The sequence below is a fragment of the Protopterus annectens genome, chromosome 1.part2 (genome assembly GCF_019279795.1).
Source record: "Protopterus annectens isolate FY-2018-M chromosome 1.part2, PAN1.0, whole genome shotgun sequence".
NCBI classification, from domain to species: Eukaryota; Metazoa; Chordata; order Ceratodontiformes; family Protopteridae; genus Protopterus; species Protopterus annectens.
Window position 1 is genome coordinate 673,576,205 of NC_056727.1, and position 17,117 is coordinate 673,593,321.

A 17,117-nucleotide genomic window follows, 5' to 3' on the forward strand; every position below is an offset into this window, starting at 1 on the left:
TAACATCACGCTTGCAACTTCTCTAAGTCAATTCAGAAATAGTCTAAAACTCCACTTCAAGTCACACTGGCTATATCCTTGCTCAAACCCAGACTAGCTCTGTGCCATTAACTAAAACATAAACAACTAGCTAAGATGATAAGTACTTTGTATACTGTGATAAAGAAATATGTATCCTGTCTAACTCTATGTCATTATACTGCCTACCATCCTTGCTAATATGTTATTAATGTTACATTTGTAGTAATCTCAGAAATAGTAATGGCAGTCTTGTACTTGTATGTAAATAGCCTATGTTTTTGTTAAGTTCTTTCAGCTCATTTACTGTACCTAATTATCAATGTAACTCTGTTGCAGCTTTTCTCCCCGGGCCTCCGCTGAAAAAGGACATGTATCCAGTCGGACCATCCCGGTTAACAAATGTAAAATAAATAAAATAAATAAACCCATTTTATTCCTAATAGTTTTACAATCAATAAACTGTTTTGGATCACAAGGCATCTGTTTTAAAGATAATTTTTTCTTAAAAATAAAGTTAGGTCATTCATTCACTATCTTTTTAAGATCATTATTCATTGTTATAATGGGCCAATGTTTCCTTATAACATCCAAGACATACCCTGTAGTGTAAGAATATTTCTTGTATTACACAATCAAGAGTCCTTACCTCATTGTTTTGCTATTTCTTTATTGTGAATTACTGTTCTACTTGCATTTCAACAGGATATGGTAGTTATGTTACTTGTGTAAGCTGTATTATTGAATCAATACAGCTTTGCAAACTCACTTTAGAGTTTTACTAATGGGATGCCCCATGGGTTATTTTCTGTTTCAGTTTTGAGATTTTTTTTTTTTTATGTTTTTATTAGGTCCATTTTGCCACTGCTGCGGTAGCGTTGTCGTCTCACAGTAAGACGCTGTCCGGTTCGATTCTCAGCTAGAGCGTCTTCTGCGTGGAGACATGCATGAATGGGCGTACCTTCATTGAAGGTTGTGCATCAGGCCCGGCAAGCCGATACGTAAAAATCAACTGCCAATCATTAGCGGACCGGGAAAAGCCGAAAGACACAAAACAAACACCCAGACCCCATGTCAAAATGGTAAAAAAGGGATTGATGAGTTTGCCAACTGTTTTCTGTCTGAATGGTTCCATTTCTATTTTTCACTTGTACTAATTAATTTTGCTTAATCTAAGGTCAGAAGTGTGCTTGATTTGGGTGAGGCAATTATTTTGGGGGGATTAATGTTTAGTTTTAGGGCTGTAGTGTCTGTAGTTTCACTTTACTTAGTCAACTTTTTGTGTCTATTTCTAAGCAAAGTCTTAGTTCCGCATAGCCTTACTCATTCACTGTCTTGATTTCTACATCTGATATAAATATTAGCAGTATTAAAGAATTTGTTTTTCCAAATTTTTACCCCTACATTACCTTTGGTTGTTTATTTCTGCTCAATGTTGAAAATATCGCCAACTGTAAATGTTAGTTTTGTTTCTGTATTGAGTTTTGCACTCTAATGAATTTAAAAATGTCTCACTGTGACTTGTGTTCCATGCCAGTTAACAAATACAATAAAATAAAGTAAAAAGTTTTCCTTTAAACTGAGGCCGAGACAGAGGAGACTAGTATTTCTGACAGACTAGGGAGTTGATGTTTTAAAGCTTATGGGATGTACATAAAAATATGTTCATCGTGAAATGAGATGTGTGTGTGTGTGTGTGGGGGGGGGGGGGGGGGGAGATATGGGTGATGGGCACTGAATCAAATGGACAGTGCCCTAACACTCAGCAGATCAGCACCATTTGTTCAACACAGAAAGGTGGTCAACAGACAATTCCTGAGTAGGGGAACATTTCGTTTCCCTGGGGATTGTGTGATCTCAGAGTTAGTGTACATAATTAACAGGGAGGTGCTGGGGGCTTCTCCCCTGCAAAACCACCTGCTTTTGGTCACTCCGCAGTAATCCCTTGAGCATGTGCAGAAAGTGTCAATATAGGTGACTTCAGAAAAAAAAAAATACTGATGACTTCAACATTATGACGTCGATCTACTGGGTGTCGTGATACTGTCCATTTAATCCAGTGCCCATGTATACACATATTCACTCACACACACTAACTCTGCCAATCAAATTTAAAAAAAAAAAAACACTGCCAAACACGAACATCCTAGAAAGAAAATCACTAATAAAAAATTCAATGCAAAAATAGCAGCACGGAAGGAGTACACTCTACTGTTGTGTTGACTGTCTCGTACAATTTTCTTATCTTGTTTTGCAGTAATCGCATTATTTGGGTAAAAGACAAAGCAGTAAAAGATAATCCCTTTAGAGACTGGCAGTTAAAGGAACACCAGGAGCAAAGCCATACATAATTTACCCTATTTCTAGACTGTAGCTTGTAGTACAATTACTTCCTCTATTATGTCCGGAGTAAAAACAGCTAGCATTCCACCAGACTGCACATGTGCATGGTTCCCAGTCCCCCCTCTCCCTTTCCAACTCCAGGAACCTGCACTACAGTTCTTCCTGTATGTGAACCCTGTAGTGCAGGCAGCCTAGCTTCTCAGGAAGTACTACCTGTAGTATCTGGTCCCACATACATGTGGAACTTCCACCTTAAGAAGCATAAAAAGTTCAGTGAACATTTTTCATTCCAGCACTAATCCAGTCACACACAGTCATTCTCCACTGTAGTCTGTAATTGAGGTGATTCACATTCCAAAAAGTTTTTTTCCCTAAAAGCAGACATCCCATAGAAGACAGAAACTGCTTACTAAAGCAATATATCAGTGTTATTACATTGTCTGACAAGTAATATACACTTTATTAGGAATCTCATTCTCTTCTATTTTGTTTTGCAGTTTTTATAAAAATATAAATGCATTCAGTGATGTGCCTCACTGCATCATTGAATGCATTGTGGTCTGTGTCAATTTATTTGTTGAAATCTGCTGCACAATACAGAAAACACACCTACACAGTACAAACTGCTTATTCTCCCCACAGAATCATCAGAATGTGGAGACTGCATGACTCAAAATGATGAAATACTTGGACAGCTGCTCAGCATGCAGTACATGCTAACATAGGTTTATTAAACTTAAATAAACAGATTTCCAGTGAAGAAACTCAAATAAAAAATACATATTCTGGAATCGAAAGGCTCATTTTTCACAATGAAACCATAATTACTGTAAAAAAAAAGAAATGACAATTAAAAAAAAAAACTTTGCACATGATCTTTAAGCTCTGCATGAGGCTTGGCTATTAACTATGATAAATACCCTGAAATTGAATAATCATGTCGCTGAGGAAAAAAACATTTTGCTGCCATGCATAACGTGAAAAAGACAAACTCTCAATAAAAGTCTCAATAAAAGAGACTGCATGTTCTAAAATGTTGTTTTCAGGTAGAGGTTGTGTTTAGAAAGTACAGTTTTGTACCTACCATAAATGTAGATGTCCGATAGATATGCAACTGCAGTCATAACATGTGGGTTGCCCTGCCTCAGGCAGCCCTCGGTCGGCCGGATTCCAAAGTCTGAGTCCGGCGTCGGCTGGTGTCGCCTCCTCTCCGACGTCAGAGTGGCTGGAGTATAAAGGCATCGGCCGACGCCATCTTCTTCAGTGTTTCTTGCCCCAGATGCCAGGTGCCCTCCTAGGAAGGCTAAATTTGGTGAATGGATAAACAATTCCAGACATGCACAACAGTAATAAACAGATACACCATAGGAGATACCCCCAGCTAATAGGAAGGGGTAGTGGACCCATAAAGAAGGTTGCAGAGGGGTAGGAGGGTGGGAAAATCCGACTGCAGTTGCATATCTATCAGACATCTACATTTATGGTAGGTACAAAACTGTACTATGTCCTTCAAGAATGCAACTGCAGTCATAACATGTGGGTTGAATACCATAGCCAAGCTGGGGGTGGATGGAACTAAGAAAGGGATGGTGTAGCTAAAATGCCCTGCAGGACTGCCGAAGCAAAGCCTGCTCGGGATCTGGAGTATAAGGGCAGGTTGTAGTGCTTGGTAAATGTATGCACGGAGCTCCATGTAGCAGCCTCTAGAATGTCCTTTGCAGCCACTCCTCTTAGGAAAGCTGTGGATGTGGCTATAGCTCTGGTGGAATGTGGCCTAATATTGGCTGGCACATCTTTTCCATGGAAAGAATAGCAGAATCTGATGCAGTGTCCAATCCATTTTGAAATTGTTTGTTTGGAGATTGCTTTTCCTTGTACTCCAGCAGCATAGGCTACAAACAGTTGGTCAGACTTTCTGGTGGCCTTAGTTCTGTCCAAGTAGTAACGTAGTTGCCTGTGTATGTCCAAAGTATGCAGCAGTTTTTCCCCCCTGTTTTGCGGATTGGGGAAGAAAGTAGGCTGGTGAATAGCTTGATTTAGAGATACCCTGGAAATTACTTTTGGCATGAATGTAGGATTGGTTCTTAGAGAAACTCTGTCCTGATGAAAAATGAGGAAGGGAGGTACTGCCATGAGTGCCTGTATCTCCGAGACTCTTCTTGCAGATGTGACTGCCAATAGAAAAAACGTTTTCCATGATAGAAATTGCATTCCTGAAGTTGCTGCTGGCTCAAAAGGAGGAAGAGTTAATTTTTCCAAAACAAAATTGAGGTCCCATGCAGGTACTGGTTGTTTTCTGGGAGGTTTGATATTCTTTATCCCTCTTAGGAACTGTCTTAGCAAAGGATGTGAAAACACTGGTGGATCACAATTGTATTTTGCTGAGATTGCTGAGGCGTGAATCTTTATAGAAGAATATGAGAGTCCAGTATGAAACATTTCTGCCAAGTATTCCAATATCTGAGGTATACTCAGTAATGTTGTATCCTGACCCCTGTTGGCATTCCAGATGCTGAATCTCTTCCACTTGGCTGAATAGGTTTTTCTGGTGGAAGGTCTGCGTGCTTCCAGTAAGATCTCTTGAACTTTTTTGGGAAGAGAGATAGCGGAAGGAGTCATGGTAACCTCCAGGCTGTCAGATGCAATGCTTTCAGGTTTTGATGGACAGTCCTGTAATTGTGTTGGGTTAGAAGCAGGGGCCATAGGGGCAGAGGCCATGGTTTGGTCCGAGTTATGCTCAACAGCAATGGGTACCAGTGTTGCCTTGGCCAGTCTGGAGCTATCAGAATGCCTGTTGGTTGTTCTGCTTTGATCTTCAGTATCACCTTGGTCAGCAGAGGTAGAGGAGGGAATGCATAAATTTTTAGGGAATTCCAGCTGAAGGAGAGAGCATCCGTTTTCCAGGCTAGAGGATGGTGGGTCCTTGTGCAGAACTTTTCCAGGTGATGATTCATGTGAGAAGCAAAGAGATCTACATCCGGTCTTCCCCATGTTTGTTATTTGTGAGAAAATGTGAGGATGCAGCATCCATTCGTGTGGATCCAAGAAATTTCTGCTCAGCTTGTCTGCCAGTACATTGTCCTTGCCTGGCGCAAACTGGGATTGTAAATGTATCTTCAGACTCAGGGATTTTTCCCAGAGAATCATTGTTAGTCTGCAGAGGGGATAAGAATGAGTGCCTCCCTGCTTGTTTATATACCACATGACAGTGGTGTTGTCTGTCCTTATTAGCAAATGTCCTTGTTGTAGTGATTTTTCGACAGTCTCGATTGCATGTATCACTGCCAACATCTCTTTTTGGTTTATGTGCAGATGTCTTTCCCTTGGTGTCCATAGACCTTGAATGCATCTGCCCTCCATGTGCGCCCCCCATCCATGATCTGAGGCGTCTGTTGTAATCATTTGACCTGCTTGAGGTCTGTTGAAGGACATGCCTTTGTTTAACTGACTTGCTTGAGCCCACCACAAAAATTCTTTTTGCAGACATGGAATAAGTGGTTTTACGTCCTCTAGGCTTTGGCTGTGTTGGGACCATAAGCTTTTTAAGTACCACTGCAGCTTTCTCATATGAAGTCTTGCCAAAGGTATCAGAAGAATGCAAGATGCCATGAACCCCAGGGCCTGCAGGATTTTCCTTGCAGTCAGCTGGGAGAGCTTTGCTAGGCCTTTGAAGTACTCTGGTAACTGCTGTTGTTTTTCCTCTGTGAGGTAGGCCATTTGAGTTTCTGTGTCCAGTTTGGCTCCTAGGAAAATAATCTGTTGGGATGGCAGTAGTCTTGATTTCTGAATGTTGACTGTGTATCCCAAGGCCTGCAGTAGTTGAATGACATAGTCCAAGTTTGCTATTAAGGTTTGTTTGTTGTCTGCTTGTATGAGGCAGTCGTCCAGGTAGGGGTATATTTGAATCCCCTGGAGTCTGCAGTGTGCCACTACTGATGCCAGGCATTTCGTGAACACTCTGGGTGAAGTAGATAAGCCAAACGACAATGCTGAGAATTGATAATGCTCTGTCCCTGCAAGAAATCTGAGGTATCTTCTGCAGCTTTGTCTGATTGGGACATGCAGGTATGCCTCCTTGAGGTCCAGAGTGACCAGCCAAGACCCCTTGCCCAGCATGGGAAGGAGTTGCTGCAACGTCAGCATTTTGAACTTTGGCACAATGAGAAAAGTATTTAGAGTAGACAAGACCAGTATAGGCCTCCATTTGTTTTCTTTTCTTGGAACAAGGAACAGTCTTGAATAAAATCCCTGGCCTTGTTCCTGAGGAGGAACCCTTTCTATTGCTTTTATACTTAACAGCTTTGAAATTTGAGTGAGTGCCTCTGCCCTTTGATGATGTGGCAGGTTTGGCATGCCTTGTCTTATTGGTAAAGTATGGAAGTGGAATCTGTAACCCCTGTCTATTAAATCCAGAATCCAGTTGTCCTTGGTTAAGATATGCCAGTTTTTTGAGAATAAGGATAATTTTCCGCCCAAAGGTACTTCTCTTTGAGCCTTTGTAGGCGGTATTAAAGTCAAGTCATTGTGATTGTCCTTGTGGTGCAGCTGGGCTGCCTGCGCCACTTCTTTGATTTGGAGGTTGCCATTGGCGGCCCCTGTAGGATCCTCGGTATTGCCATCTACCTCGGGCACGCCTGTTTTTTCCCCTTTGAAACTTGTCAGAGTCTGGGAAGGACAAATTCTTTGAAGGCCAGTTTCTGCTGAACCTGGGTGGCTGAACCTGGGGGAAATCCTTGACTGTCTGTACTGACTTAGCCTTTTCCTCAATGGATTTCAACACATCTTGTGCATTAGCACCAAAAAGCTTCTGTTTTTCCTTAGGTGCATCAAGTAACTTTACTTTAACATGGTCTGGCAATGGCTGATCTTTTAACCAAGCATGTCTACGTATCACAGCCCCAGTCATAGCTGCCCTACATGACGCCTCCAATGCATCATAACCACACTGAAGAAAATGATTGTTAACCTGCTGAGTGTTATGTATATGATCCTGCAATGCTTTTCTATCAATAGGCTCAGGAGAGGCTAGCTTTTTCTGTAAATCATCCAGTAAAAAATCCTGGTACTGAAACATATGAAAAAAGCAGTTAAGTGACCTCATGGCTAAGGTGGTAAAGGTATAAACTTTTTTACCCCATCTCTCCAGGGACCTAGCTTCCCTATCCGCTGGCAGTGGATTCTTGGCAGTGGAAGTAGCCACTCCTTTGGGGCCCTGTGAAATAGTTTCTAGATCCACAGAGTGGGCCTTAAAGAGATGTCTGTGAGTGTCAGGGACCCTATAATATCTGTCTGGCTTGACAGGAGCAGGGGGGAGAGAATCAGGGTTAGCACTAGAGTCAGAGAAAACATCATCCAAAACATCCATAACTGGAGGAATAGCTAAAGGTCTGTGCAGGGGAAGCTTGAGGAAGGTACGTAGCCTTTTCCTGGAATCAGAGAATTCCTGACCCTGCCATTGAAAATGTTCCCTCATAGAGTGCAGGACTTCACCAAATGAGAAATCCTCTGGAGGGGAGGCAGAGGGAATTGATTCCTCAGCATCAGAGTCCTCATAGGCCTGGAAGGATTCTTCTTGGGTATCTGAATGTTCAGAATCCCCAGAGGCTTCATCTGAAGAGAGGTTGTCAGCCTGCTCAGTTCTGGGCCTTTTCTCTGCAGGTGGCTGAGAACCTCTGTCTGGGTGAGGCTGAGACCCCCTGATAAGAGAAATAAGATCTGCAGCAAGAGACATGATCTGTTTATCAGATGAAGGGGCCTGAGCAGCAGGTTTAGGATGGGCCTTGGCCTGGCTGGCGGCCTTAGCACGTGCAGAGGCCTTGATGGACATGGATACAGGAGGCCTTGCAGCCCCATGTGCAGGTGTAACCTTGTCTACGGGAATGGTGTCGGGTAGATCCAGAACTTCGGTATCCGGAGGAAAATCGACAACCGGCACCGGAGAGGTCTCCGAGACTGAAGGACATGTTAACGCTGTGTCGTCAGCCTGGAGCGGTTGAATTACTGCTTCCGAAGGGACCGAAGCACTAGCGGAGGGTTTAGGAGTTGCATCGGTGGTGGACGCGGGCCGAGGATGTCGGTCCCGGTCCTTTCGTTTTTTGGTAGGTTGAGTTGTTGGTTGATCCGACGGCATAATATACGCAAAAGATTCACCGAAAAAGTCTTCGGCGAATTCTGCCCGGCGCCTGAGAGTGCGCTTATTAAAGCAAGCACAGGCCGAGACGTCGTGGTCTGGGCCCAGGCAAGGAAGGCAGTAAGAATGGAAGTCCTTATGAGGTATTTGTTTACCACAAGACAAACAATTATTAACTTTCTCAATTTGTTCTGACATCGGCTGAGGCAAGAAAAAATGTTCCCCAACGGGGTACTTAGCTTTTATATGACTTCGGTACTGAAAACACAGGAGCTGACCGACCGGCACTTGCGAACTGCTTCTGCTTTGGGCACCGCGCGGCAAGAAAGACTGAAGAAGATGGCGTCGGCCGATGCCTTTATACTCCAGCCGCTTTGACGTCGGAGAGGAGGCGACACCAGCCGACGCCGGACCCAGACTTTGGAATCCGGCCAACCGAGGGCTGCCCGAGGCAGGACAACCCACCTGTTATGACTGCAGTTGCATTCTTGAAGGACATTGTGTACAGACTAAACTGGGCAAAATAAAAATACAGTAAAGGTGTGGCTAAACAACACACTGGAAAACAGTTAAGCAAAGATTAAAATGAATAATCAAAGCACAGTGTTCAAGAAGGACACTAGTGCAGATTGTAAGATAATGGCTGCTGAAACACCGAAAAATTATAAGTTGAAGGCAGAGTAAAGTGAAGCCACTCGTGTCTAAACTGCTTGCTTACTTACTTGAGCCTTCATGGAAAACTACTACATTAAGAATGGTTTATGTCTGAATATTGGAAAAAAGAAACTAAGATTCAGTTACAGAGAGTTAATACAACAGATGCATCTTTGAATTTGGGCCATTCCTAACATCAGAGTTAAAGCATGGTGAAAACAATTCAAAGTTTGAATGTACAAGTTATCTTGTAGATCAGAAAGTCTTCAGAGAAAACTGATGATCTGCTTAAACAGAATGATTTATTTATTGGTTTAATCTGTTTATTTGTTGAGTGGGTGGGTGGGCTGGTCCTCGGATCCTTTTTAGCCACAACTTGGGTGCAGAAAGCACCAAAGTACAAGCAAAAAAACTCAAAATATTTTAAAGATGACAACTCCAAACAAAAACTGGTTATATAACTCTGCATAATTTATGTTTTTTGGTAACTTAAAATGATTTAAAGTGCCAAAAATTCATGCAACTACAGAAACACCTGTACACAGAAGTTTCTAAAAGTTTACCATTAGTTTATCATATTCATACAGCTCCTGAAGTTCATGATCCAAGAAAAGTTCCAACAGTTTTCAGGAGTAGACTCAAGAAGGAGAAACCATGTGAAACACACAAGTGTAACTACGAAACAGATTAATCCAAAGGAAAAGGTTAATATCACTGTTACTGCTGTGAAATCAAACAGAATGCATACATGTACTGATTCATAAGATCTTAAAGCTTTTAAAAAAAGAACAACATCTGCTTTGTATAATCAAATAAGTGGTACCTGTTATGCTATGCTGCAGCAAAGTATTTTCCGGTGCTTGATGTAAACCAGGGATTTCTGCAAATTAAGTGTGATAAGAAAAATTCAAACTTGTGTACTTTTTAAATCAACTATGAGAAGACTGTTAGACTGAATGACAGTAAAGCGGGAAGTTAAGAGGTTCAAACAGCTTTAGCACTGAGCCAGTGCAGCAAGATAAGCAGTTGCATACTACATTAGTAAGCTACCTTAGTTCCAGGAAAGAATTCTCAGTGAAAAATCCTACAAATTGTATAGTCCTGCCAAAACAATGTCCCAAGATGTGTTTTGCATGTCTTCACATGCAATCACATCTCATCCTGTTCTCACAGATATCAATTATTTTATGCTCATACAATTGTCATCACATCCTTCGCTGTAGGCAATGTACTCCATCACTTAAGCAAAGTATCCATCAGCTTTTCTAACTCAGATTACTAAGAAGAAGAAAGAAGAAATAGAAAAAAAGGTTATAGCAGCTCATACCCAGCCAAAGCTCAGAATCTTGTTGAACAAACATGAATTCAGAAACTCATATTTTCTTTGTGCTGAAGCAGGTTAGTTATTTACCCCTTACACTTTAACTCTATAACCTGCTTCTTTGCTAACCTACACTGACTTACAATAAAATATTTCTGAGATTTCCATTTGGCACACCATCAGCACTTAAGTGCTTCAGTAGCTACTGTACAGATGTCAAATGGCTTCACCACATTGTTAAGCCCCAGTGCAGACTGATGTATGCATTCTTGCCTCCACCTCCCAAATTCCGGACTTCTTTTTCAGGAAGGAGTGGGGAAACAGACTGGTTTCCAGCACCCTAGATAACTCACCAAAACCATATATGAGTCAGTCATGGGATGCTCCCAAAATAAGTAATTCAAATTAGCTGGAAACCAGTACATATCTTCAAGATCTAAATCTAAGGGTGTGAATGGAAGGGTATGATGGCTCTATACCCCAACCCAAGCAGGGAGGAGGAGAAGATATGAAAATCTTCAACACTCAAAGAAACTCCCTAAAGCAGAGCCCATCCAAAGAAGGCCATGAGTAACTGTGGGGGGAGGGGATTCAAGGACCAGCAAAAAAGGACAATACCACCAACATACTCTGTGGCTTTGTCGAGAGAAGGCAAATACTTGACAACAATAATAGAACAATGATGACCCAGAGGGACGCAGAATGCAAGAAAATACCACTGTTGCTGGTGGGTTTTAATGCAGAGAAAGCATTCGACAGAGTAAGCTGGGATTTTATGAGTATGGCAATGGAAGCATTTGCATTCCTAGACACAATAATAAGGTTAATTAAAAGGACATATGAAGGATCTGTGGCCAGAATTAAAGTGGGAAGGATCCTATCTAATAAGCCGTGTATAAACTAAACATCCTTAAGAACCAAGTACAACCTCCTATGATCTCAAACCTAGAAATTATAGCCCTACAGATCTGCCTAAACACTCAAAAACGCATCAACCTTATTGTAACCTATATCCCGCCAGGGAAGAACACAGAAAACCTGGAGCAATCGCTGAGCTGGCTAGCCATCAACTACCCACAAGAAACCATAGTTCTTGGAGACGTCAACATTGACTGGTCTCTCTATTCTACCCATATAACTCCACAACCTATTAACCTATATGGTTTCTCCCAAAATATCCTATCCCCAACCAGAATAGGCAACTCACTTCAAAAGAAAGTATAATTGACTGGATCCTTACTAATAGAGAGTCTAATAACTACACCACTGGCACCCTTCCGTGTGACCTCAGCGATCACCTAATAACTTGTATCATTAAACATAAATGCCCAACTTCTAACACCCCTATATAGATTAATCAGAAACAAAAAAATTTGTCCCTCAATTATTTCTTGCTGACCTGAAATTCTGCAACTGGACCATATTAAAGACTCTTCCACTAGAAGAGAGTGTGTCCCACTTCAATGACACGTTCCTTAAGATACTTGACTCACATGCTCCACATAGACAAATTAGAACCAAAACTCGCATAGCACCTTGGCTCACTACTGATACTAAATCCAAAATCAAACTTCACGACCAAGCCTGGGAAAAATGGAGAGCCACAAAAACCCCCCAAGACCGTTGTAAATTTCAACAACTAAGAAATGCCACGAAAACTGCCATAACCCAAGACAAAAACAATACTTCTGCAGCCTCCAGCAAAACACCAGAACAACCCAAAGAAATTCTGGGCAGGTTTTAACAACCTTCTGCACACAGGCAAAACTTCCACCCCAACCCCTGAGAAACTCTTAGAGAAAGGCCAAGAAGAAGTAGCCAACACCTTTAACTCCTTCTTCACTGAGACTATCCAAACCTTAGCCAGTCACCTTACCTCCACTTCCCCACCTGCTGCTAAACTGCGACGTGACAACCCTACCCCCTTTAATTTAAAGCCAGTCTCTTCCTCCTATGTACGCTCCCTCCTAAAAAAACTCAAACCGACTACCCTAGCAGCTGACCACCTTCCCATGAATTCTTACAAATTGCATCTGATGAAATAGCCTACCCCATATCAATCCTAATAAACAGATCTATAACTGAGATGAACATTCCCTCAATCTGGAAGACTTCCTATATCATTCCACTTCACAAAGGAGGTACCTCCCTGGAAATGTCAAATTATAGACCAATAGCCATCCTGTCCCCCATAGCGAAAATCATGGAAAGATGCATCCACAAACAACTTCTTCACTATCTGACCTCTAATAATCTCTTGTCCAATGCCCAGCATGGTTTTCGTCCGCACCATAGTACAACTACTGCCCTCCTTTCCTTTATTGACTCAATCAATAACAAACTCATATCATCTGCCCTCTTTCTGGACCTATCAAAAGCATTCGATATGGTCAATCATCAATTCCTTCTCAACATCCTTGAAACCCTAAGTCTGGACACTCCAGCACTAAACTGGTTCAATTCCTACCTCACTGGTAGGCAACAAGCTGTCCTATGGCAAAACAGAATATCGGGACTGCTCCCGAATACCATAGGCGTTCCTCAGGGCTCAATACTGGGCCCACTTCTGTTTTCCATCTTCATAAATGACCTTCAATCAATCATCCCTAAATCCACCTGCATACAATACGCCGACGACTCCACCTTAATCTGCTCCGACGTCTCCCTCTCGAATCTCCAAATGACCACACAACATTGTTTTGCACTAGTTGAAAAATGGTTCACTGACTTAAAACTTCTACTTAACCCAGCTAAAACCAAACTATTACTTTTCTTCCCCATTGTCTTCTCACCTCTAGGTAAAGAACTCCCAAACACTAACAACACAACCTTTCATATTAAATCCACTAATGGGACCCTCATAACCCCTGTCACCAGTACCAAACTGCTAGGTGTCACTATTGATCATAAGCTCAAATTTGACATACACATTACCCAAACAGTAAAGTCTGTTAACAAAAAAATAGGATCTATGTACAGAATTAAAAACTTCCTAACTCCCACTACCAAATTAACTATCGCTCGCACCCATCTCCTCTCTTCCCTCCTCTATGCTTCCCCGATCCTCTCTTTTCTCAATAAACGTGAACTTAACATGCTCTCTCTTGCCTATAACCACATTGCCAGATTTATTACAGGTTCCCCTTATCGAACCCATCATTGCCTTAATCTGCGAAGACTTGGCTGGTTGGAACTGCCAAATCTCCTCAAACTTAGCCAACTCGCCGAAGCCTATAAAATAATCAACCATCCTGATAGAACTCCCTCACTCTGCAAAATTCTAACTCCATATACTAACCTCAACAGTCTCCGATCATCAAACAGCATACAGATCCTAACCATTAAAGCAAAAAACTCAGGTGGGGATGCCCTTTATGCAAATTCCATTGGCAAGCAGTGGAACTCCCTGCCAAACAACCTTAGACTTACTTCTTCGCTCTATCATTTCAAAGCTAACCTTAAAGAATATCTCTCCACACAATGGACATGCCCATGTCGAGAACCTGACTAACTACATATCTCATTACTTCTAGGTCCACTTCCCTAGCCCATTTCCCTAATTGCAGATCTCTAAAATTTCTCTTTCCTTTTAGTAATAAGGAAAATCTCTGATTTCAGTCCATTTTTCAGTATCTTTAACGAAATCAATGTTCTGTGTATAATTTCCTGTCTGTCCTTTAGTCTTATATAACATCTATGTAAAATTTCATTCCTGCATATGTAAGCTGTATTCTCTTGTTGTAACAATACTTTGAATCCTGCAATTTAAATATGTACTTCTATTGTGTATTGGAGCTTTTCTCCTCGGGCCTCTACTGAAAACGGATATGTATCCAGTTAGACCAGCCCGGTTAACAAATGTAAAATAAAATAAAATAAAATAAATAAATAAATAAATAAAAGAGAAACTAGGCAGGGATGTCCTCTTCTCCCTTTGTTATTTGCTTTATATTTATAGCTATTGACAAAGAAAATAAGGGACTCAGAAATTTAAGGATATAGTTGGTATGGTAATCAAGAGCAGCTGACTTTACTTGCTGATGATATTATTTTGGACCTGATAAATCTAGAAAAGGACATCAGTGCTGTGAAACATTTTGAGACAGGTTCACATCTTTTCAGGATATAAAATTAAAGATAAAACAAAGAATACAATTGCAAATTATACATCCACTCATAAATTGGCTCAGTAATACTCATATTTATGGGGACACAATGAGATAAAATATTTAGCAGCATGGATTAAAAAGACTGTTATGGCAGCTAAGGATATGTGGGAATAAACTAAATAAAATATAATACAAAAACTGAGAAACCGAACGCTCTTGTTTATGGATATGATAGTAAAATACAAGCAGTGAAAATGTTTTAGTCCCTTTAGTTGTATATACAGTTAAGGCATAATGTTATTAACCAGAGGAGAAGTTATGAATAGTAATTAATAACGAGTTGAAGATTTGATCTGAGACAGGAATAGGCAAGAGTTAAGATGGATAAGCTGATCCTTCCAAAAGGGCAAGGTAGTTTACGATTACATGATTTTTGAGGGGATTTTTTAACAGTTGTACAATTAAGGCTCACATACATAACACAGTCATAAGGTTTCAATTCAAAGTGGAAAGAGATGATGATGAAGCAGGGAGAAAGTCCAGATTTGGATGCAAATCCTAAAGGAGAATAATAAAAAACATACACAACATTATATTCATAAAGTAGCAGAAAGTATTCTTAGAAATAAGCCAACATGAGAATGGTGAACGCATATTTTGCCAATTAGAATGACTGTATGTAGGGGTACAGAAAATATGAAAAGGAGGCTGGAACTTGCTGGAGAAAACTGGCAAAGGAAACAAGGTATTTGGAGCAAACAACTAGAGGGGGGAAGTAATATAGTGGGATGAGGTCAAGAAGATGCCTGGATTGCAGGCTAGAGTCTACCTTCCCTACCAGGGATTAATATCACAGTACAGGCAAAGAGAAAGGGATTGAGGAATCCCAAGTGAAAGACCTGATCTGGTAGAGGTTTTCAAAAGGGATAATTAGTAGCGCATATAAAGTGTTGCACACAAACTATAAGAATCTATCTGAGTAGATTAGAAAAGACTTGGAAGAGAGACTGCAAAAGAAATTTAGAAGGGAACAATGGGAGGACATATATATGGCTCCCAAGTACACAACAAAATCCAGAAGGTTTAGGATTTCTGCTTGGAAGTGTTTGTACAGATATTTTTATACCCCAAGCATACTTCAAATAAGTTTTTCCTCAGGTTTATAAATGCTGGAGTTGTGATGGGGAGGAAAGAGGTAACTGGGGACACCTGGTTTTGGAGTGTAATGAGTTGGCAGATTTTAAAAGTTCCCTGCAGAGTACTCTTGTCAAAAAATATTGGGTGAGCAAATGTTTGTAATTAAAAGTTATTCTTTTGAGATGGGACACAGGATCTGAATTGCCCAGATATTGTAAGGCCTTAAGCTTAATTCTGTTGGCTGCCAAAAAGGCAATTTTTAGAAAATGGAAATCAAACTCCAAACCAACTAAATTTGAAGTACTGAATATTACAAAGAGATAAACAAACTGGAAGAGGAATCTTTAGACAAGAAAAGGAGCAAATTACACATAAATAAAAAGAGCTTGTGGGAACAATACATGCAGAACAACGTTAAGCAAGGGACATGATGTTTAAGGGAAGGCAGGAATTGAGAAATGTATAGAATGTTGGACTGAAGATATTTATAAAGAAAGAAAAGATATAAGATATATAATGTATGTATATGGAAAAATGTTAATATGGTTTGTTTTATGTTAATGTAGATTTGCCTACGTCTTAAGCAATATTTTAACAAAAAGTGTTTAAAAAAATATACTACCAAGAGACACTGTAGAGGGACCTAATAGGGAGGGAGCGCTGTACTGTTCAGCAATCTCAAAGAGACAACTTGTGAGGCATGGAAGATGTGAATTCAGTAACAGAAGTTCAGAGTGAATTTACATATTATTCCCCAAGATATAAAAACTGGGCTAGGCAAGTTTAGATTTCACAAGAACATGTGCATTTAATTGAAGGTCTTAATACCCACCCACTTACTATTTCAGTAAATGTGCCAATAATAGCTAAAATAAAAACACAAGGTTATGAAATAAAAATGAGACACTGGCACTTTCCCACCTATATGTTGGAAAGAGAGGAATTTAAGGAATGGGGTAGTGGAGATTATTCAGGAGTTGTTAGAGAGGATAGAAATTTCTTCTGAAAATATGGCTAGGGAGTGGGATAAAATTAAGGTGAAGTTTAAAAAAAGGTAGGAAATAAAAGAAAGGGAGCTACGGTTAAGAAGAAACAAGAATTACGCAGAGGGACTGACAAATGTTGAAGCATTTCAGAACAGGGGAAATCTTACCGAACAAGAAGAGAATCAACTGTAGAATGCTAGGCAGAAAATAAGGGATTACCTCAATAATATGATTAATCTTAGAAAGATTGCTGTTAAGCAACTGTTTTTTGAGAACACTTGAGCAGAAAAACTTTTAGCACAATGACTCAGGCAACAGAAAGTAGAAAGGCGTGTCACTAAACTTAGGGAGCTTATAACAAAGAAGGGAGCAAGAGATCCAGTACAGGTATGAGAAATATTTCGGAAATTCTATGAGAG

The 17,117-nt window shown here is 40.6% G+C and overlaps 1 protein-coding gene across 8 annotated transcripts in view; it reads right to left on the reverse strand.

The window, feature by feature from the left end:
* CEP170 (centrosomal protein 170) overlaps window positions 1-17,117 on the reverse strand; it is a 2,077,048-nt gene that overhangs the window by 1,236,893 nt on the left and 823,038 nt on the right. For 7 of the 8 annotated variants that reach the window (XM_044058266.1, XM_044058311.1, XM_044058301.1 and 4 more), the window contains exon 7: window positions 9,969-10,025. The exons of the other annotated variant lie outside the window; for it this stretch is intronic. In XM_044058266.1, the coding sequence (XP_043914201.1) occupies window positions 9,969-10,025 (57 nt within the window). The remainder of the gene's footprint in view (window positions 1-9,968; window positions 10,026-17,117) is intronic. 8 annotated transcript variants of the gene reach the window in all.